This window comes from Stegastes partitus, unplaced genomic scaffold (assembly GCF_000690725.1).
Source record: "Stegastes partitus isolate 25-593 unplaced genomic scaffold, Stegastes_partitus-1.0.2 Scaffold927, whole genome shotgun sequence".
Taxonomy (NCBI): Eukaryota; Metazoa; Chordata; class Actinopteri; family Pomacentridae; genus Stegastes; species Stegastes partitus.
Window position 1 is genome coordinate 236,060 of NW_007578658.1, and position 19,946 is coordinate 256,005.

Genomic DNA, 19,946 nt, shown 5'->3' on the forward strand with positions numbered 1-19,946 from the left:
ATGTGTCAAAACAGCATGTAAAGGATGTAGTGTTATGGAATCGCCTTTTATCAGAGCACCAGGGATTCCGTTCTTCTTTTTTTTAAAATCGCAAAACAAGGCAATGGAGAGTCATTAGCCGAGTGAGGTAAAACTTCTGAAATGTTAGAATTGAAAAAAGTTCAAGTGTAGTAACATCCCTCGCAGATTTAAGGGTAATGATGGATGTTGCTTGTGCATTTGAGGAGACTGGACAAAGTGACTGAAATGTCGGGAGGGAAACAAAAATGGAGACATGGTGCGCTTATCTTACACTGGTTGACATGAGAGAGGAGGAGAGAGAGAGAAAAAAAAAAAAAACTTGACAGGTAAGAAGTAAGTGTCCATAACCATCTAGTAAAACTGAGGTGTAAAACGACAAACAGGAATGGCATCAAATTTCGGCTCTGGCTTCGATAATGCGACGGTCTTTCGATCGAAATGTTTTCGTGGGTTCACCAGTGCAAATGTACATTTCCTCGGTGGCACTTGATGAACTCTGGGGTTGACACTACGCTGCTGTTAGCTGCCCCTAACGAAGATGGTGGATTAATTACACGGGTTTGGGGCTTTCCAGCATTTTTTTTTTTTTTTTTTTCGGGTTTGGGGCTTTCCAGCATCTTTTTTTTGTTTTTTTTTTTAGCTCAACTTAACATCTTTCCCCCATTTAAAACCTTGGCTCTGACACTTTCAGTCTGTCTTTTCTTTTGAAACTTGCACTGCACAGTTGTCTGAATATATTATACACATCAAACTTTACAATAAAAGGTTTTGGAACATTTCAGGGCTTAGCCTCTTGTCAAGCTTAGGCCTAAATTAAAACACCATCCATTTATTACACTCTGGTAATGTGGTCAGAGTAAGAGAGAGAGAGAGAGAGTACATAAATTATTTGGAGTGTCAGCACATAAAAAGTTAGAGCTATAAATGGTGTATGGAGTGCCACCTTACTACTTCCTGACACATGGTCAGATGTCCTGGTAGCCAGGAGCAGAAAGTCATGGTCAGGCATGGGCACAAAATAAATGCAAAAGTCTGAGAAATGTATATGTACACAAGCAGCTAGCCTGCTCTCTTTAACGACTATAAAATACAGCATCTCTCTCTAATTCTCTTGGCCAAACTTTTACTTTTCTTCTTCCCGTTCTTCTCTTTGCTGTCCTCCATTTTCCTCGCCCGGATCTCTCTCATCAGGTCGAAAAACACCTGTTAAAAACACACACACACACACACACAAAAAAAGGGGCAAAAGGTTCATGCTTCTCCAGCAACTCATTTGTTCGTGCTTGTGTTTAGCCAGTTAAACAAACCTTGTCAACATTGGCACGGGTTTTGGCAGAAGTCTCCACGTAGCACACGCCCCACTGCTCGGCACGTGCCTTGGCCTCGTCCGCGCTGACCTGCCGTCGGTCGTCCAAGTCCGACTTGTTACCGACCAGGAGAAAGGGCACGTTCTCGTCCTCCTTCACTCGCAGGATCTGCTCTCTGCGGAACAGGAAAAGTCACTGAATTGTGTAAATAAACAGACTCGCACTTCTTTAAGCAGACTTCAAACAATGAAACCCAAACCCAATGAAAATGTGAAGCAGAGGAAGAACAGCTGTCATTAAATCCTAATGGATGTTCGAGGGATTCATTAGAACAATCTGCGCGTCTGCACCTGAAGTCTACTGTTGCTGCAAATGATTCCAGCTCTGTGATGGAAAATACGCAGAGGAAGCCCTCGCCACTACGGAAGTAGTTATCCCGGATGGCTGCGTAGTCCTCCTGTCCAGCTGTGTCGAGGATGTCAATCTGCACCTCCTCACCGTCCAGCACCACCTTCTTCCTGTAGCTGTCGGCTTTAGTGGGCTCGTAGTCTTCAACAAACTGGGAAGGAGAAAGAAGACGTCACTCACTGTGCCGAAAAGAGAAGCTCGAATTTACTGGACTGCGGTGATGTCAAATTGCTCACCTCATCATACATGAACTGGAGAGTGAGGGCTGACTTCCCCACTCCTCCACTTCCCACCATAATCACTTTGTGAAGGGCTAGAGAGTTCTGCCCTTTTGGCTTCGCAGCTGCCATGGCTCTGTGTACCAAGAGACGTTAAGTGTCAAAGGGAGAAAAGTTCAAGGCGGCGGGAGGAGGAGGGATTGTGAAATGAAGACCGGAAAAAATCAGTCCGGGGATTCCAGGTGAAACAAAGGGCTGAATGATAATTCCTGCGGAGAAGAAGAAGAAAGAAAAAAAAAAAAAAAACAGAGAGAGAGAAAGAATCCTAAGACGTTGCATCATGATTTCCGAAGCCTCCAGGTTCCATTTCTGCAGCTACACTGCATACCCATCACAGCAATAAATTTCCACCACTGTAAAATGTTTAAATAGGAGAAACTGCCATCGCACCACAAACGTAGTGCCGGGAATGAGTGATCGTCTACACCCTACTGAGACTGCAGCAAATGCAACGTGATAACCACTGGCACTGGATTGAAGGAACAGAACTGTAGATTTAAACTTAATACGTCTGCACAAATATCACAAGCAAGTGTTAATGAAATTTCTTTACTTTTTACTCTTTGCAATGTCAAAAAAGTCACAGAAATAGATCTTATTGATCGCAGTAATTATTCTTTTTCATATATAAAAAGGCAGGAATTCTTTGAGTGATCATTTCAGATGTCTGGGCTGCAACTAACAATTATTTCCTGAACATGTCAATTATCTTCTTGAATAATTTGAATACTTGTTTGGATGTCAGAAAATGGTCCATGAGTGTTTCCCAAAGCCCGTGACAACATCCTCAAATGTGTTGTTTTGTCCACAACCTAATTATATTCAGTTTACTACAATAAAGGAGGAAAATAAACAGAAAATACTCAAATTTAAGACGCTGAAATGAGAGAATTTTGACTGTGTTTCCCCTTAAAAAACACCCGATTATCAAAACAGTTTGTGATTAATTTCACAGTTGACAACTAATGGATTAATCGTTGCAACTTACAGGAAGGCTTAAAGAGAAAATCCCCTTACAGATGAGCAAACTGACAACTCAGTGAGCTATCCTGTGAACGCACCGCTATCAGGAGTTTCACAAGAATATTTGCAACCTGCTTGTAGGTGACATCTGGATATGCAAAGTTAACTACCTTACATCGTGACAAACAGCAGGCAAATTCCACTAACCCAACAGGGACATGTTAAATCCATTTAGCCCAGACATAAAACTTTTTTAAAGCTTCTAGGTAACATCTGGCGATATATCCCGATCTTTGACAGGAGTGGATAAAAATCTGACACATGCTGAAGCGATTTAGTGGTCAGTTTCCCATAGCTGGACTGTCCAAGGAGACTATGGGAAAAGCATGATGTGCAGAAGTGTGTGTGTGCTCAGGCCTTTTCCTGGAGGAGGCCAACAACACAGACCTCTGGAGGGGTGATCAGGGATAAACACGGGAATGCAGCCAGGACGTCATTACACAAATTAACACAATGCACTGAAAGTCAATGTAAAGTAATGAAAGGTAATATCGTGTGACTCCACCTATTTAAAACCAGAAAATAACAACTAGTTTTAAGTGAAAGTGAAAACAGCAGCTGTGAAAATGGACATCTGGTCACAGTTCAGGGCTTTTAGATCTGTTTAAAATACAACAATCTCTAAACAAAGTTACTCGATCGAGATAGTGAATGTGTCTAGAGGAGATGAGCAGGTGAATCCAATGACAAAACCGCATATTTACATCTCAATCATGGCCACTCATGTTGGCATGTAACGTCACCACATCCGTGTAACTAACAAATTAATCAACGTATCATAATCTGGCATCTAAATGACGCTAATAAGACAAGCATGCTAATAATATGATAAGATCTGTGTATTAGCTGACCCGGCGACCATTTTGCCTGGTTGTTACAATAACAGTCGAGCAATATCCCAAATAACAAAGACTCCAAATATTTAACTTATTAGCAAGTTAGCTGCTGGCATTTTAACTGCCAGTAAAACTAGCTAGCAGGTTGACAAAGTGGGCGATGTGGCTAACAAGCTAACTCACCTCCGGGGCAGGTAAACGCCAGCTGACCTTTAATTAACGTTCAGGGGGCAGCTGGGGGCTCGAATAGCGCACACGGGACAAAATGTTTTAAAATAGGACACCCAGCAACAGATGTTCGGTCGATGCCTGCCCAACTCAGCAGCTTCCTCGCTAGCAGGCTAAAAGGTGGCTGGCCACACAAACACAGGCGAAAAGGCTAGCGAGCGATAACAAGCAGCTAATCACAACTAAATGATGCGACGCGAAAAGGGGGCAAACGCGGCCGGCGAGAGCCGCTACACACGCGCCATATGCGGGGATAACATCACCTACCGGTAGTTTAAGCAGCGTTCCCCTTGGCAAAGCGTTTGACGAAGGCTGAGTTATGGTGGCAAGATGAAAAGACTCAGCTAGCTAGGTGTTAGCTCATGGCTAGCTCGCTAGCTAACTCCAGAGACTTGGCTGGTAGCTGTTAGCAGCAGACTGCCTGCACGTCCTGTGGGCTTGGCTCCGTCTGACAACGCCCGCCCGCCTGGGAGAACCAGACAACACTCAGTTTTACTTTTACCCACGAATATAACATTTATATATCACATATAAAATAAAAAAAAAATACAGTAATTAATAATGACATAATTTACGAGTTATTGTGCTCATTTGCGTCATAGTTACAAATTAGATTAGGGGGAGTGAATTGAAGGTGCTAATTGATTAATTAGCTAATCCGCATAAATGGTGGCACGTTTGCTCAAGAGAGGAGCGAAATAGACTTTTAGACGCCAGGTAATGTAGTTTTCCCCCCCTCTAATTATAATTTTTAATCATTTAAACCAATCACACAAATGACTGTTAATTTTTAATAATAAAAATGGGAGTCCACAGTTGAGATAATGTGTTCAAATAGCTTAAAATTGAGAAAAAGGCACAAAGATGTGTATGAATTTTCTTCTTTTTTTTGCTTCAGTGATGAAGAAAAAGGCCGTAATGTCTACCCTACATGTGAAGTTTGCAGAGAAGACCTGGAATGAGACTTTTCAGCTCATCCGGAGATGCATGGTGAGACATTTCCTATTTTCTTCTATTCCATTTGTTTTTATCACTTCCACTATTTGCTTAGCTCCCCCCTCCACCCGGCCTTTCTATGCAAATGACGGAGATCACCCAGGACTTCTACCGACAGGGTTATTTGAAAGTTTTCCTCCTGGTTTGTGCAGGCAGGACAAGTGTTGATGGCATGAGAAACAATGATTGGACTTGTCACCGGACGGCTCGTCTAATGTGATGATGTGGTGTGAATCAGGAACTAGGTGTGGTGATGCACTCAGAATGAGATCATTCATCCTGGAACACACGAGCCTTTGTTGTTTGATCAGCAGCTTTTGCATGGACGCTTATCACATCTTGACTTGGATTCACTCGTCGGCCGCATGGCGCAGTGTTCGTAGTAAAGCCCTGAATCAAAACACGGTTCTGTTTGCTGCTGGCTTTAGTCATTTTCCTTTATGCTGAACACTCTGGAAGATGCAGATGTGTACTCTTAGGCTTAAGTTTTAGTAATCCAAAGATGCAACCTTTCACATGCAGCGAAAAAGCTTTAAAAGGTCCTGTTTCGTATGTATTTAACCCTGCTGTGCTAACTTGTGTGCAGAGGTTCTGTGAGGAGAGGGTGGGTTAGTTTTCTTTAGATTCGTCACGGGTGGAGCAGCGGGGTAGATAATACTTGTGGATTAATACAAAGTGGAGCTTGGCAGCGGTCAGTCTCTGGAGTCTGCTCGAGAAACTTGATTACTTGGTGGTCTGAAGTGATGTGTGGTCCAAAGGGATAAGACATCCAGGGCTGGTCATGCAATCCTCTGCCAACAATGAGCATGAAGAGGACTTTTATAGTGCTCGAAGTCTAAGTGTAGAGGGCAGCGCACAATGTATTCTCTCACACCAACATCCAAAAATGTTGTTTTTATTAAACATGACCCATCCCAAAGTGCATAGCATCCAAAAGTCAACATTCCCCTTGCTGTGGTGTCATGCTGTTTGCGTTGCCTGCCTGGCGGCATGGGGCAGACAGGACCAAAGAGTGTTTATACAAGACTCCCATTGCCACACAACTGGGCCATTGTTTTGTTTTTTCTCCTCCTCTTTGTCCCATAATAGGAGAAATCCAGAGATGAATCCAAACCCTGTGAGCCACTGGTTAGATCCCTGGAAAGACTCCAGGAAGAGTTTGATGGTAAACAAACAATATTCCAATGATTCTGTGTTTGGATGTGAATAGATTAACCTTTTTTTTAAATTTTACTGTAAATAACTGAGCCTCTATGCATTTCAGTGTCCTCTATGAACGTCATGAGGTCCCGTCTGGAGAGGATTGCCAAACGATACGGGTGAAAATTTCACTTTATATCTCGACCAGATCTCCCTTTCATTGTTTTCTGTTATGGCGCAGCTTTGCTTTTGACATATATGACACATTATGATTCATATTCCCATTTCCCCCCCTCCCCAAGAATGGGTTTCCACTTCACCGAGGCCGCGTGCTACCTGACAGCCGACCTGTTCTACCTGGAAGTGCTGCTGCTGCCGGGCGGAGGAGTGGAGGAGGTAAAGGTGGCCCCTCATGGACGACTCCCTGCTGTAAGTGGACTGTAATGTTTCTCGAGATCCAATCTGAAGCTCTCCTCCCCTTTTTTCTCTGCATGCTAATAAAATGAAATTGTCTTGCAGCCCAGCAAGTCTCTTCTTCAGCTGCTGAGGTAAGCGCCGGAGCGATGCTAAATTAAACGTTTTGACATTTCGCTTGCAGTAAGCAGTACCGTTATCCCCTAAACTACAGAGATAAATGACGGCATCATTTAAGTGATTAAGGTGTTTGAGCTGAACATTCTGATTGCTTTTTGGCGATTCACATAGGCGCAAACATTTTGCTGATTTCTCCAAAAGGCTGGGAGGCCTCTTCGTCCAGTACAGCATCCATGGAAACAAGTACCTGCTCTTAATATATGATTTACAGTTTCTTGTGGTGTTTTAGTTGTTTCTAACACTTCTTTATTTTTTTTCTCAGTGAATTAAAATTAAAATTGTTGGCATCTCTACAGCACCTCTGGAAAGACTTGCAGCATATGTCCCGTTTTCAAAGGTTCGTGACAAAACAAGAATCCGCAAAACTGATTTAAAGCTTTATTTATTCAGCACTTTTACACTCTCAAGGTGCTTCACACACAAACTAATATGAAACAGCACTGAGACAAACCAGACAGAGATGGAAAAAGGGTTTGCTAATGAAGATGGTTTTTGAAAAGCTGCCAAAAACAGTTTCAGCAAATCAGATGGATTTTTTGGAGAGTTGGAGCTAAAACAGCAAATGTGCAGTCACCTTTGGTGTTAACCAGTCCAGGAATAGAATGAGGAATGGACAGATTAGGCATTTTACTGGGGGCAAGGTCCTGCTGTTTTATTGTTTGTTCTAATTTTTACAGAAAGCCAATAAAGGGATGTAACTAGTTTTTAGTTAATAGCCTGGGAGCTGCGTTTTGGACCAACTGTAATTGATGTAGAGCAACGTGATTGAGAAAGGTGTAGAGGGAGGTACAGTTATCTAAATGGGAGAAAATAAAACGATGAATTGATAGTTTGAGATCTGGAGAAGACAAGATGTATTAGATTATAGTGATATTTCTTAACTAAAGAAAACTGCTTTGTAGCATGATGGTGAAACACTGACCAGAGACGTCACCAAGATTCTTAGCGGTAGCTTTGATATTTATTTGAAATTAACCAATAAACAGATCAAGTTATCAGATTGAATATCCCCTAATTTATTGGTAAATTAGTTTTTTTCGGTGGCAGTCAATTCGTCAAAAGAGAGGACAGCTGATTCAGGTCATTGGGTTTCGCAAAGAAACTGATTTGACCCATCAAAACAAAATTATCTACATTGCTAATCAAATTATTTGCACTTTTTAAAGCAGTAATATCAATAAAATGTGGGTTTTTACTCATATTTGACTAAAATGGCAATTTCAGGGGATTTTTTTTTTTACTACTTTCTTATGTCTCCTGCCCTAAAGGATTGAGAAAATAATCATCAGATTAATCAGATAAAGGGAATAATTCAATAGCAGCCATAATACAACACAGTTTTTTTTTTCTGCATTCAGGGCACCGATGCACTGTGACCCCAAGATGGACATGATTAACAATGCCACGACTGGATATCTAAGCACAGGAAAAGAAGGTACAGATAGAAGAATATCAGTTATGCATCTGTTTAATTGTTTTTAAATGGTAAGTTGATTAAATGTCTTTGTTCTAGATTGTCCTTTGACTGTCCAGTTCTATGTCCCTCCAATGGAGACACTAGATGCACGTAAGTTGCATTCTTAACTGAATATGCTTTGCTAGTAGACGGGTTTATTTCTGTTCTAAATAAAGAAAAGCTCTTGTATTTAAAGAAACGACAGACATAGAAGCCATCCAGGCGGCCCAGGTTACCGTAGGTACCAGCAGCGTGTCTCACTGGCTTCAGATGGCGTCTGTGATCTGGCAGCTGGATTTCCAGGGGTAGTGTGCTATTGTTTTAATCTCTCACCCGGCGGGACACTTTTCATTTTTGCATCCTGCGGCGAGTGTGAATGTCAGTTGCTGGTGGTGTTAATGGCGTAAAAATTGTGTCCCGCGGCAGCCATCCTGTGTTTGCTCCGATGAGCGAGGTGCCAAATGAGACGCTGCCGGCCTGTTTCCTGCTCAGACTGCAGCCAGAGATACCAATGAGGTTGTCTTTTGTACAGAAGCTCAGCCAAATCACTGGTACATTATCACTGTAAATATTGTAGAAAATATACACATTTAAAATTTATTTTAACACATAATGTGAGCATGATTTTTATTTTAATCAGAGCACTCACTCTTTTCTTTCTCTGTGATATTTCATAGCCATGACTGTACCAGATGTTGACCTGCAGTGGGCACCCTTACCCAAGCTTCTGATGGGAGGTTCACCGAGTGCAAACAGCCACTGGGAGACATTAGATGCACAGGAGAATATTTTCACAGTGGTATGTACGCGCTCTTTGCTTGAATAAACTAAAAGTGTTTGTTTCAAGCTTGCTTATTATGTTATTAACTAATCGATTCTTGCGCGTCCAGCCTCTTCCTGGTGGTTTGATGCACAGTTATGTCCTCCCTGGAGCTGCCTGGGATGCGCCCACTCACAGAGGGATTGTGGTGGACAGCGTTGCCTTCACCCACCCCGCTCACGTGCCGGCCCTCCTGGATGTGCTGCGTCACCAGTGTGCCATCAACACCCTGCTGAGGAGCTGCTTCTCCGTCCGGGGCGCCGGTCCAGGTAGGAGGAGTTTAACGCCACAGAATCACAGCCCATGTGGAGATGATCTTTCTTGCCAAGTGTGCAGCAAACATTTGATTTATTGTTGGTTACGTAACACCCGATTGATCAATCCCATCAGGTTCGGTTTGCGATCAGTGCTTCGAAGTCCTTCCGGAGTCCGACACCAGCTTTTCTGTGACCTTCCACCGACCCAACACCGACTCCCTGACTGTTTGTGAGCACACAGACTATTTTTTTACAAAGATTAGACGTTCTGAACCTCAACATCTGATAAGTATCAAGTAGTGCTGCAATAATTAGTTGATTAATTAACAGAAAATTAGCACTGGCATCAATTTTGGTGGTCAATCCTTGTAATAATTTTCAAGCAAAGGTGCCAGATCAGTTCCTGCTTGTCAAATGTGTGATGCCTTTCTTTGTCATTTTTAATAATTAACTGGATGTCTTTTGGTTTACAGACTCTTGGTTGAATCAAAAGGTCTATTTTTCAGTGTTTCCTAACATTTTATAGATGCAGCCTTAATGCCAGTTTGTGAGAGTCTGTAAAAACAGCATAGCTTTATGTAATCGGTTTTGTTTTAAGGAATAATGCCAATAATTTAAGATAATGTCAATGGCAGCTGTATTCAGACTGACTGGTGCGTTTGGGTCCACAGTGCTGGTGGACGTACCCAGTCCTCATGAGATTACCTGCCGCTTGTTGGGAGCAGGAACATATGATCCCTTCATAGACGAATACATCGCCACGGTTATGAAGAGGTATGTTTTCATCACACAGCTGTTCCTTCTGTAGGTTTAAGAAGGTGCAAATGATGGGCTTCAGTGTGGTGTGTTGGCAAAATCAAGGGTTTAAAAATGTAAATGTCACCTGAAAAGTGTAAGGCTACATTCACGCTAACATGTTTGTTTCATAAATGGTGTTTTAAAGGGAATCCAGATGAGCATTTTAGCTCCATTTCAGAAATAATCTCACACATATGAAAAAGCTAATCACATAGCAGTGTGTCATGTGGGTGCCGGTTTATAGAGCAGCAATGGTGAAAAGTAAGGCCAAAGATTTCCTTAACTGCATCCTCAACAAGGTCCGCAGCACCTGCAGCTTCATTGTTTTTCCTCTGTACTGAATCAACCACTGGCAGCTGAGGTTGATGTATTCGCTTTCTTCCATAAATGGGCCATTTGATAGGAGTGTGATGAATCTGGAAGCGAATGCAATGACAGTAAGGCCCAATCAGAAAGTGAACATGGGTGTCTGCGTCATCGTTTCCTAAAGTCTCCATCCAGACTGAAATGCAACCCCGGAGTTTTCAAGCTAAAATAGGGTCAGCGGTGTTTCCAAGCGTCTCCATTTTAGGGATCCTTAAACTCCAGAGCAGTGCGGACGCCAGGCGTAAACGTGGCAGAAGTTGTGCGTTTTTCAAAATGAAAATTAGCTTGGATGTAGCCTAAAGTCGGTGCAGAAACCCTGCCATGTTTCCATTTTTAGCTTCAGCCTGATTTTCCTCAGATTTGTTTTCTTTCCCCCCTCCATTCAGGTGTATGTCCATTCCTGTGACAATGAAGACATTATACAGCAAGCTAGAGGAGATCACCTCTGCCCCACTTTCTCCCAGGCGCCCGGCCACCACAGAAGCCCAAAATGACCACTGGGCTTCCAACTGGGACACCGACCGAGGCTCGGACACGTTCTCTCAGAGTTCACTCGTGCCAGAGGACGGCTTCTATGTTTCTGCTTCAGCTTGCTTTGCCCATGCTGTAGTCAAATCCAAGCTTCTTCCTGAAATACATACGAGCTCTCCTGTCAACCACTTGCTCCCGTGGGTGTGTTCCCACCCTTGATGAGCAACTGTCAGAACTAAACCTGCATGTGAGGCGACACAGAATCTTTTTTTAATGCGTTAAATAGCTGTTTTTGACAGATCAGCTTAAACAGGACACATGTAGCACTTACTCTGTATTCGGTCCTTTTGTTGGCTGTTACGCCTTTAGAGATGCTGATTTGTAACTGCGGAAGGTTAAATTTGCGAGCGCATGATCACATCCATCTCCTGCAGAATACCAAAGTGTTTCTTACTATGCATTCCAGTGTGGCAGAGATTGCTGGCTGTAAAGGTTTGAGGTTTGGCATTTGACCTCAGCCAGCCAAGGGCCCAGTTGATTGGTACCATGTGAGCCAATCAAACATAGCTACAGTCCATGATGCATTCTTGATGGCTTGTAAGAATAAACTAGAGATCCACGCATTAAAAATAAAAAATAGCTCCGGAGGACGCGTAAATAACATCAAGGACACTGAAATGTATCATGTGTGGCTGGTAGCCGCTCTCAGTCACTTTTTCCTTTTAAGAAAATATATTTTTTTCATAATAAAGAAACTGCTTTTGGTGTGAAAGTGTGGGAGTCGAATACCTCTGTGGAGTGGAAAATCTCTTGATTACCGCCGAGCACAGTAGTGCTTTTTCTGGGTGTCAGCCAAGACATCTACCAATAAAGCACAAATGTGACAAGTGTGTAGATCATTAGGAATGTTTTGCCATCTAATGCAGAGAGGAATTTGGGTAATTCTCTTTTTGCATTGGGAAATAGTCAGGTTTGAGGGGGAATATAGATCCACGTAGGCCTTCAAGTGTTGAAGATCGGTGTGCATTTAGAAAGGAATTCACCATGTATTTAGAATATTAAGTCAACTGTCATCAGCAGACAACTGGTTTTGTCCTGCGTCTTTACTTCTGGATATCCGATGACCTGCACGACTTCTATTCATAGAAACATTCCAACATGTGTGGCTGAACTATTCTCGCCTTTCAGCAGGCGCCTGAATCCTCAGAATGTATTATGTGTTGAGATCGGTTAAGAATAAATCTAGAGAAATATTGAGATATGAGAGAGTGGTTTGAGGGGATTTGCATTTTAAAGAAAAAGAAAAACTGTGTCCAACAATGCATTGTAATATGCTGTCATTTCAGTGTCTTTGAGCCACAGTGTTGACCAGCTTTATGCTAATCTTTCTTTTCTTTTTTTTTTTTTAAACATCCACATCTCCCTCCCTGGTCTGCGGTCACTTTAAATCCAGTGGAGGAGAGCTGCGCGTCCTCCCCAAGTTTGTCTGGCCGCTATGATTGCCCGCACTCAGCCCTGATAAACAGCTGCTTACCATTTAGGCCACTTTCACAGAAAAAAAAAACAAAAAGTTTACTCCAAAACTTCTTCGAATCGAGATTTTTCTCCTTCTTCCTCCTCCTCCTCTTCCTTGTGTGTGTGTGTTTTTCTGTGCGCACGAGTGGATGTTCAGATATAGAAAAGTCTGCACCGCTGGAGTCTGGATTGGAGGTTTGCGTAATGCTCAGGCGTCCTCTGCTCAACATCTGGATTAACTATTTGGAGTCGGAGCTAGCGGCCCTGCACAAAAAACTCTTTGACTGTGTAGCGTCTCTTTAATGGAAAGACTTGCCTTTTGCTCTGGAATTAAACTTTTTTTTATTTTTTTTATTGCATCTTTTTATGCGCGATAGATTATGTATTCCCAAAAATGGGTGCGAACAATGGAAAACAGTATGGAAGCGAGGGTAAGTGCTGCTTTAATAACTTTATTTTAATTCCACTTTGATATACGGCTTTCTTCCCTTCCCCTGTGGTGCTATTAGGTCCCCGTTATCTGCCACTTTTGCCCCCTTTAGCCTCCAAGTAAACCAGAAATAAGAGTTTCTTGTGTGTGTAGCTTCCTCGAGTTTGAACATCAGTTAGCTAGCTTAAAACTAGCTTCATCTCCTCCTAACTTATACCTTTTAATTGTGCTAATTTTGTGTTTTATCCCCTTTGTGTGGCGTTTAACTCATTCCAAACGCCGTTTAACAAGGTTTAACTAGTTCAGGATGTGTGGAAATTAAGCTAACAGCCACTTTTGACCCACATTTACCTACTTTTTTAAATACTTTATAAAGATGTGCTACATTCATATTCCTCACACAAGATGGAGGGTGACATCTGCTGGTCATATTTACACTCTTTAAAGTCTTTAAAAGTTAGAAAATACATTATTAAATGCTTGTTTTGTGCTCCTCTGAATGTTATTGTCCATTTAGCTTAACTTAAAAGCAGTTTAAGTGCTTTTTTCTTCCATAGAAACTGAAGGGAGGCTACATGTCTAGCACAGGTATTAGCCTGAAGTGAGTCAGTTTAAATCAAACGTCCCCATCAGTCAACAGCAGCTGACTTGGCAGGGCAGCAAGTTCATCAGACAACGCCTGGTAGCCTGATCTATGGCTTATTTTTGGGAGAAAAAGTGTATCCGTGCAGGTTCGGCAGAGGTGGGTCAAAGGGCGTGAGTGTTTGTGGGCACTTTGTCATCCTTATCTTGATGGGAGCCAATTCCTGAGATGTTTGCACCGTAGCCTGATGTTATTCAAGCCACTTTGTGCAACCCTGCATGTATGAAAATATGCACCAGGTACTGTGAAAAGACATAAATATACAAATGCAAGACTAAAAAGTGTCATAGCTCGTATAGAAGCAACTACTTCCTAAATGTTTTGTTCATGCGTACACCTAAAATCAATAGATTTACTATTAATCTAAGCAAGTATCTGTGATCTGCTGATGGTTAAACGCTGCCTTTGGGTGGAGCTTCGGCTGCAGGGTTCTTAGAGGACAAGTAAACAAAATGCCAGATTCTTCTTGCACAGCATGAACTTTTTTTTTTTTTTTTTTGCAACACAACAAAATCAAACAGCTCCATGTTTAGCTTCAATAATTAGGCACAGCGTTGGCGTGTCGATGCACAAACGAGAGGAGTTGTTTCACCTACCAGGAATGCAGCTCAAAGCCACCGAAACGTTTTAAATCTACCTTTTTATGACGTTGCAATAACCAAAAATCTGAATCCGTTCACTCTCATGCCACGGCGCTGATAAAAATCTCCCAACATGTGGCATTAATGATGGTGGAAGCGGCTCAGCAGGACAGTTTAAAGCCATAAGCAGGCGCTTTGACTGCGTTTTGTCAGAAATATTAACATTGGTGTTACCGCCTATCTCCATCTATCACATGCATTTTTCATCTGAGGTCTAATCCCCCTGCATTACTTATGCAGAAAAGACCGCTCGTCCGGCTCTCTCCAACACATTATTTCGGCCTCCGGAGCAGAAATGTTTGTATAAATAACATTCCAATGAGCTCTCTTCCTAAGTCAATAACTGCAGAGAAAAGGTTGGAGCTCGTGATGTTAAAAATAACATGTGGACCAGCTCCACCTAGGAATTCAGCCTGTTAAGGTGAACATAATCTATCACAGGCTGCAGCAGCAGCAATGCCGAATAACACGATTAAAGAACATGTTGGTGTGTAGTTGATATCTGACAAACACGAGCGTGACAGCCATAGGATTGGTCTTACTGATGATGATGATGGTGTCTCATTTCCCCCATCATTAAGCTAATCTTATTTACGCTCAGGATGCATTTGATGAGTTTTCACCATTATTGCAGCTCAAACTTGTGGCTTAACTGCAGAGCTACTTAGAAAAGTAGCATTAGGTGCAATAACGGAGTGGAAACCGAGCTGGTAGCTACTAGCAGAGATGAGGCGGCTTCAGTGGTAAACTCGCTTCCTTTTCGCTCCAGATCCCAAGATTCTTTCTCTTCTTTCATTTTTAAACCAAAGCTACCTCAAGGACACCAATTTAGGCAGTTTATCAGATGTCGTAGAGCCCCCTGTGGAGCCACAAAAGTCTTTATGTGGCTTTGATGTGTAAAATCAATAGAGTTCTAGTCCTGGTCGATTTGGCGACACCCATTGTCACGACTTTAAGTGCATCAGATGTACACTAAAAGAAAAAAACAGTGCAGCCAAACAGATTTGCATTGTTCTCTTGGGTCTTTTTGTGATAGGAACCATTAGGGAAGAAATAGCAGGAGGAGTGACATGCAGCCAATAGCCAGTCTGGTTCACATTACTGCTGCTCAGGATATTTAGCACCTATGCGGTCTTGCACCCAAACCACTCGTCACCTCAAACTTGCATTGATTTAATAAAGAAATCATCCAGCAACTATCCATTTTCCCATCATGCCAAGAGCCCCAACAATCAGCTATTTTATACGAATCCCTTCAGTATGGCAGCATCTACCCACTGGGTAGCGTGCTGATTACAAATTCAACCTTAACACGTCGAGGTCTGTTTAGAGGTTTTGAGGCGTTCTCTCACTTATGTCAGAAAACTTGTGGACTTTTGTGGCTCCAGCGGCATCAAATAAATCTGATGAGTTGCCTGGAGTGGCGTCAGTTGGGTCAGAAGGCTACAAGTTTGAAAAAGTGAGCTTATAGACCTCTGTAGCTCCTCATCTGCTCGGGGCTGGAGGTGAGAGAAAGCCAGGATCCCTTGCCGATGTGCACATGAACATCTGAGGACACATTATTCAAGTTACGCTGCATCTAGTCTGCTTTGAGGATGTGGTCCATACATTCGCAGCTTGTACGTATTCTGTGCATGCACACTACTGCATGTGCACTGTTGCCCTTGTAAATCACGTAATCCGTAGCAGACCCTCGCAGAAGGAATAGCAGCTACTTGCACGAAACTCTTCCCTCTCCGTCTGTCAGCGGTGGACTTGTGGGTAACGTAGGCACCGGGTTTTGTCAAAAGAAGACTAATGCACGGAATAAAGAAGACAACATGTCTGGTTACGCTGCGCTGACTTTCTTCCTGTTCGCCCAACAGTGTTTCCGAAACCGATGCCGAATCAGTGAAGCGCTCTGTTAACAAATATATATTGTTCATGTGGTTGTACATGGAGCCTACTCAGTGCGTTGCGTGATATTGAAGCTTTCATCACTTTAGTGCCTTTAATACAAGTGCAGAATTCTGCGGCCAATCAGACCACATCTGTTTTCAAGTGTGACTCCACGATTAATTACACACTGGTCGCAGCTATGCAGCAGCCATCCACCAGCGCATTATATAAGCACAAGACAGGAAGCAGGAGCTTTTCTGAAACTTGTTTTTTCCATGAAAGACAGAAAACAATTGCCCCTCGCACACATCCACCAACCTGCCAGCAGCAGCCCTGCAGAGTTTCCTCTCGCCGCAGAAAGGAATCCTGCAAACCAGATACATATTAAAATACATTCGCCAACCTTGTGCCTTGTGCTCTGCTTAGATATCAGAAAAAAAGTGCTCTCATGTTGACATCTGCAAGCTCTTCCTGAATATCTGAGTCATTTCTGAGGAGCCTTAGCAGATGTGCTGGCTCAGTGATGTCACCGCAAAATGTCATTCATCCTCGCAACACACGAGCCGCGTCGGTTTCACGTTAGTTCAGACGCGTCCGTGTGACGGCGCAGGTTTCTTTTCTCAAGGTTTCGTATTTTCTGCTTATTTTTGGAACCGTCTGGTCCGATTAGGTGGCCCGCCCTTGATGTGCACGTGGGTGTGACTGTTTGGGAATACCTTCTCCGGCCTGTCGTGCTGGGTGAAAGGCGCATACTCACTCTCAGGAAAGCCACAGAGCTGCATTTATGATCTGACAGAGGAATGAAATGCCATAAACAACTTCTCCACAGGAAGCCTGCAGTCACCATGGCAGTCAAGCCTGTTGTACTCTGGCAGCAGAGGCACACACTTAAAAAGAGGCGTCTTTGAAATTTAGCACTCCTGTTTGACTTTATACAAATGAAAAGTCCCAAATCCAATAACGCTTGTAAATTAAGAGTTTTGACTGTACACTCTTTGACCTCAGAAGCGCGCCGCTGATGTTATTGAATACTTGTATCTTACTCAGGGGTGCTTCCTCGCTCGTCTTCAGTGGAAGTGAAGGCTGAAAGGGTATTTCAGGAGACTTTATTCCACTTCCAAATATCAAAAACGGACACTAACTCAAACAAAGCAGCAGAGACTTTGTGCGTGTGCCAAGGCTAACCATTCATCCAAACCTGAGGAACATAAAAGTCATGAAAGCAGTGAGTGATGGGCTTTATATTTCCCTGCACGTCTTGCCTCCTTACCGTATTAAATACATCATCACAGTGTGATCCCACCTCATCTCTGACAGGCGCTCTTTGGAGGATTAAGCTTAAAAAAGTTAGTCTACGCAGATGTAAAGATGGATTCTTAGAGGCTGCGGGGGTAAAGAAAAAAATGACGTCAAATTAATAAATACAAAGGCGTTCTGTCATGTCGGCCTTGTTATATTGCGTCCAAGCACTTTTGTTTTTCTTCCCTGCAGGTAAAGGGAGCTCAAGCATCTCCTCTGACATAAGTTCGAGCACAGATCACACACCAACTAAAGCTCCGAAGAATGTGGCTACCACCGAAGGTAAGGCATCTGGTGCTCATTAACCAAACTCCCCTCCCTCCTTCTTCTTCTTCTTCTTCTTCTTTCTCCTCATCCACTCTCTGTGTTGCCTATTTTTGGTAGAGAAACCTGTGTGTTCCTGGGATAACCTTAAATTGAAAACAAACTCACAGCTCCCATCAGAACCCAGAAAACCAAAGGCATTTCTTGAGCTTTGTTTTAGAAGACGAGGGGGGAAAAAAAAAAAAACACACTTCTGGCTTCTCATTGTGGAAGAATGCTTATCTAAACTGTGGTCGTATCAGGCTCAAAGCGTTGCCAGAGAGGGAGGGAGGTGCGTTCGCTCGGGAGAGGAGGGCGAGAGAGATTTTGTTGGAGGCGAAGAAGGTGTGGGGAGTGAAAATGGGGCAAGCAGAGCTTCACCTTCTGCTCAGACGCTGTTGTTGCTGCTCTCCATGCAGCTCTCTGGCTCCCTCTCGCCTCCTCGGCCTTCTGGCTGCCCAGGCAGCCTTCCAGCCCTGGCAGAGTTACTGCAGGGAACTCTTTGTCAGGAGTGTATGTGTTACAAATGTAAACTGTATGCTCACTGTAATGGTTCAGAAATACTTTGCAGCTGTCAGATGGCTTTTGAAGCCTCCTGTCAACAGCTGCCTCTAATGCGGATCAGTCTGATACAGTTTGAACAATTTGTCAGTCAAAGCAGCAGTTTTTTGTTACAAAGGAACTGGACATAATACAAAAAAAAAGCATTTTCATGTCGTGTAGCGTTATAGCTCAAAGCACCGTCGTTTAGATGCTGTGATCTCAGGGTCTTGAAAAAGCCTTTGAGCTTTTCTGCTCTAGAATTTTTTTTCTTCTCATTTCTGAAGAATTTCTGACCACATGGCCTCAACCACACTGATTAATTTATTTTTCCTGTGGCAGTTTTCATATTTATTCCACACACTTAATAAATACATGAGAATATGTTCTATTTTTGGATTTATGTGGTGGCAAAGCTGAAGACATGACATCAACGGTATCACCTTATAAAGCTGATACGGCCAATGTGTTAGCCATCAGCTGTGTAATTAGAACCGTCGTTTCCAGCTTTAACTCACCTTCAAGCTCTTTATTTGGTCTCCACCACCTCCTGAGGGGGAATATTTGGCTCTTTATCTGCTAAATGCTCCACTGCCATCTGGAAATAAGGTCGAAGAGAGCAGCGAGTGTGAACCAGCAGTTAAGTTTTGTGGGTTAAACCATAACAAGGAGCTTGAAGATGGTAAAACGCTCCACGGAGCCGAGCTGACCGGCAAAGCTGGGCTGATAATTCTTTCTTTTCACAGTTCGCGCAGCGATTTGATCCACCGATGCTGCAAAAAAAATATTTACGAGCGCAGCTTTCAAGCATATCAGTGCAGCAGACTAATTGTCAGCATCTTTTTAGCACCTATGACTCCTATCAGTAGGATGGTGGTGATATAGGGAGCCGCGGCTCATTTACAGCACATCTCACCCTGATTTACAGGTTAGAGGAATGCATTAGACTTCCACTGGCCAGGAAGAGTATGAGTCAGGCAGGAAAAATGAAATCTCAAACCCCAGTGAAGTAATCACTGACTCACTGATTTAGGATTTTTTATTAAAAACCTTATCAAAAGACCCCCACCGGTGCACTGCAGTGGTCTCAGTTTTCTCCGAGTTGACCACTGATTCTCTGACTCCTTTGCACGCTCATACGCATTTATATACACCCTGCTCCTCTCATGCATTGTCATCACCAATCTTAAATTTGCTCTGGCACGGTACATGTAGTATTCTTGTGGTCGGGCGCTGCCCACAAGAAAACAAATAGCAGCCTGAGCCTGTGTTTATAGCTGTCACTGGGCTGAAGGTTTCAAGGTGTTTCTCGGACAGAGAGGAGAAGGACGGAAAGCATCAGGCCAGCTCCTCACGAGACATCCTGGTTTCGCCTAAGATGTGTGCCAATTAGTTCGTTTCGCTGAGGTTAATACGCTGATTAACCTAAATACAGAGTTAGATGTATGCGGATTACTCATTCGCTGGAACTGCTGACTCACTGGGATCCGAGCGCTGAGCAGCCTCTGGACTATTTTGGGGAAATTGATAATTGTCCTGAATGTGTCTTCTTGGAGCGCAACCTGTGCAGATAGAAATATATAGACAGAGTATAGGCCATAGTCAGTGGCTTCCAGACCATAATTCCCCCCCTGTGTTATGACTGAAATTGTTATTTTTTTCTCCATGCTAAGTGGGAGTAATTACATGGTCTGGAAC

At 43.1% G+C, this 19,946-nt stretch overlaps 3 protein-coding genes across 5 annotated transcripts in view; 2 read left to right on the forward strand and 1 right to left on the reverse strand.

The window, feature by feature from the left end:
- Positions 1–648: 648 nt before the first annotated feature.
- On the reverse strand, positions 649–4,526 carry ralaa (v-ral simian leukemia viral oncogene homolog Aa (ras related)). 3 transcript variants are annotated; one of them, XM_008293974.1, is made up of 5 exons: positions 4,369–4,526; positions 1,973–2,090; positions 1,679–1,887; positions 1,329–1,503; positions 649–1,224 (listed from the first exon to the last, which is right to left on the reverse strand). In XM_008293974.1, the coding sequence occupies exons 2-5, from the start codon at positions 2,084–2,086 to the stop codon at positions 1,102–1,104; spliced, it is 621 nt and encodes a 206-aa protein (XP_008292196.1). In that variant the 5' UTR covers positions 2,087–2,090; positions 4,369–4,526; the 3' UTR covers positions 649–1,101. The 3 variants fall into 3 exon arrangements, with proteins under 3 accessions (XP_008292196.1, XP_008292194.1, XP_008292195.1); XM_008293972.1 differs by having other exon boundaries at positions 1,973–2,223; XM_008293973.1 differs by lacking the exon at positions 4,369–4,526 and adding an exon at positions 4,057–4,286 and having other exon boundaries at positions 1,973–2,223.
- Positions 4,527–5,001: 475 nt separating this feature from the next.
- On the forward strand, positions 5,002–11,765 carry med1l (mediator complex subunit 1-like). The gene is made up of 16 exons (XM_008293975.1): positions 5,002–5,091; positions 6,187–6,262; positions 6,362–6,416; positions 6,540–6,666; positions 6,757–6,785; positions 6,943–7,014; positions 7,094–7,168; positions 8,190–8,266; positions 8,345–8,398; positions 8,484–8,592; positions 8,714–8,838; positions 8,965–9,086; positions 9,178–9,364; positions 9,498–9,593; positions 10,036–10,138; positions 10,915–11,765. Exons 1-16 carry the CDS (start codon positions 5,002–5,004, stop codon positions 11,216–11,218), a joined length of 1,701 nt encoding a protein of 566 aa, XP_008292197.1. The 3' UTR covers positions 11,219–11,765.
- A 573-nt stretch (positions 11,766–12,338) lies between these two features.
- Positions 12,339–19,946, forward strand: part of si:dkey-192l18.9 (F-box/LRR-repeat protein 7) — a 28,280-nt gene continuing 20,672 nt past the window's right edge. Inside the window, exons 1-2 of the mRNA XM_008293977.1 lie at positions 12,339–12,945; positions 17,598–17,687. Of these exons, the coding sequence (XP_008292199.1) occupies positions 12,909–12,945; positions 17,598–17,687 (127 nt within the window). The 5' untranslated portion in view covers positions 12,339–12,908. The remainder of the gene's footprint in view (positions 12,946–17,597; positions 17,688–19,946) is intronic.

What these genes read in the sequence shown, in the direction of transcription:
- ralaa (XM_008293974.1), bottom strand. Translation starts at nt 2,086, where the DNA reads ATGGCAGCTGCGAAGCCAAAAGGGCAGAACTCTCTAGCCCTTCACAAA. An exon ending in TCCAGTTCATGTATGATGAG is followed by an intron (nt 1,888 to 1,972) that starts GTGAGCAATTTG and finishes TCTCCTTCCCAG; the next exon opens with TTTGTTGAAGACTACGAGCC. An exon ending in GCAGCAACAGTAGACTTCAG is followed by an intron (nt 1,504 to 1,678) that starts GTGCAGACGCGC and finishes CCTGTTCCGCAG; the next exon opens with AGAGCAGATCCTGCGAGTGA.
- med1l (XM_008293975.1), top strand. Translation starts at nt 5,002, where the DNA reads ATGAAGAAAAAGGCCGTAATGTCTACCCTACATGTGAAGTTTGCAGAG. An exon ending in CTCATGGACGACTCCCTGCT is followed by an intron (nt 6,667 to 6,756) that starts GTAAGTGGACTG and finishes ATTGTCTTGCAG; the next exon opens with CCCAGCAAGTCTCTTCTTCA. An exon ending in TGGCAGCTGGATTTCCAGGG is followed by an intron (nt 8,593 to 8,713) that starts GTAGTGTGCTAT and finishes GTCCCGCGGCAG; the next exon opens with CCATCCTGTGTTTGCTCCGA.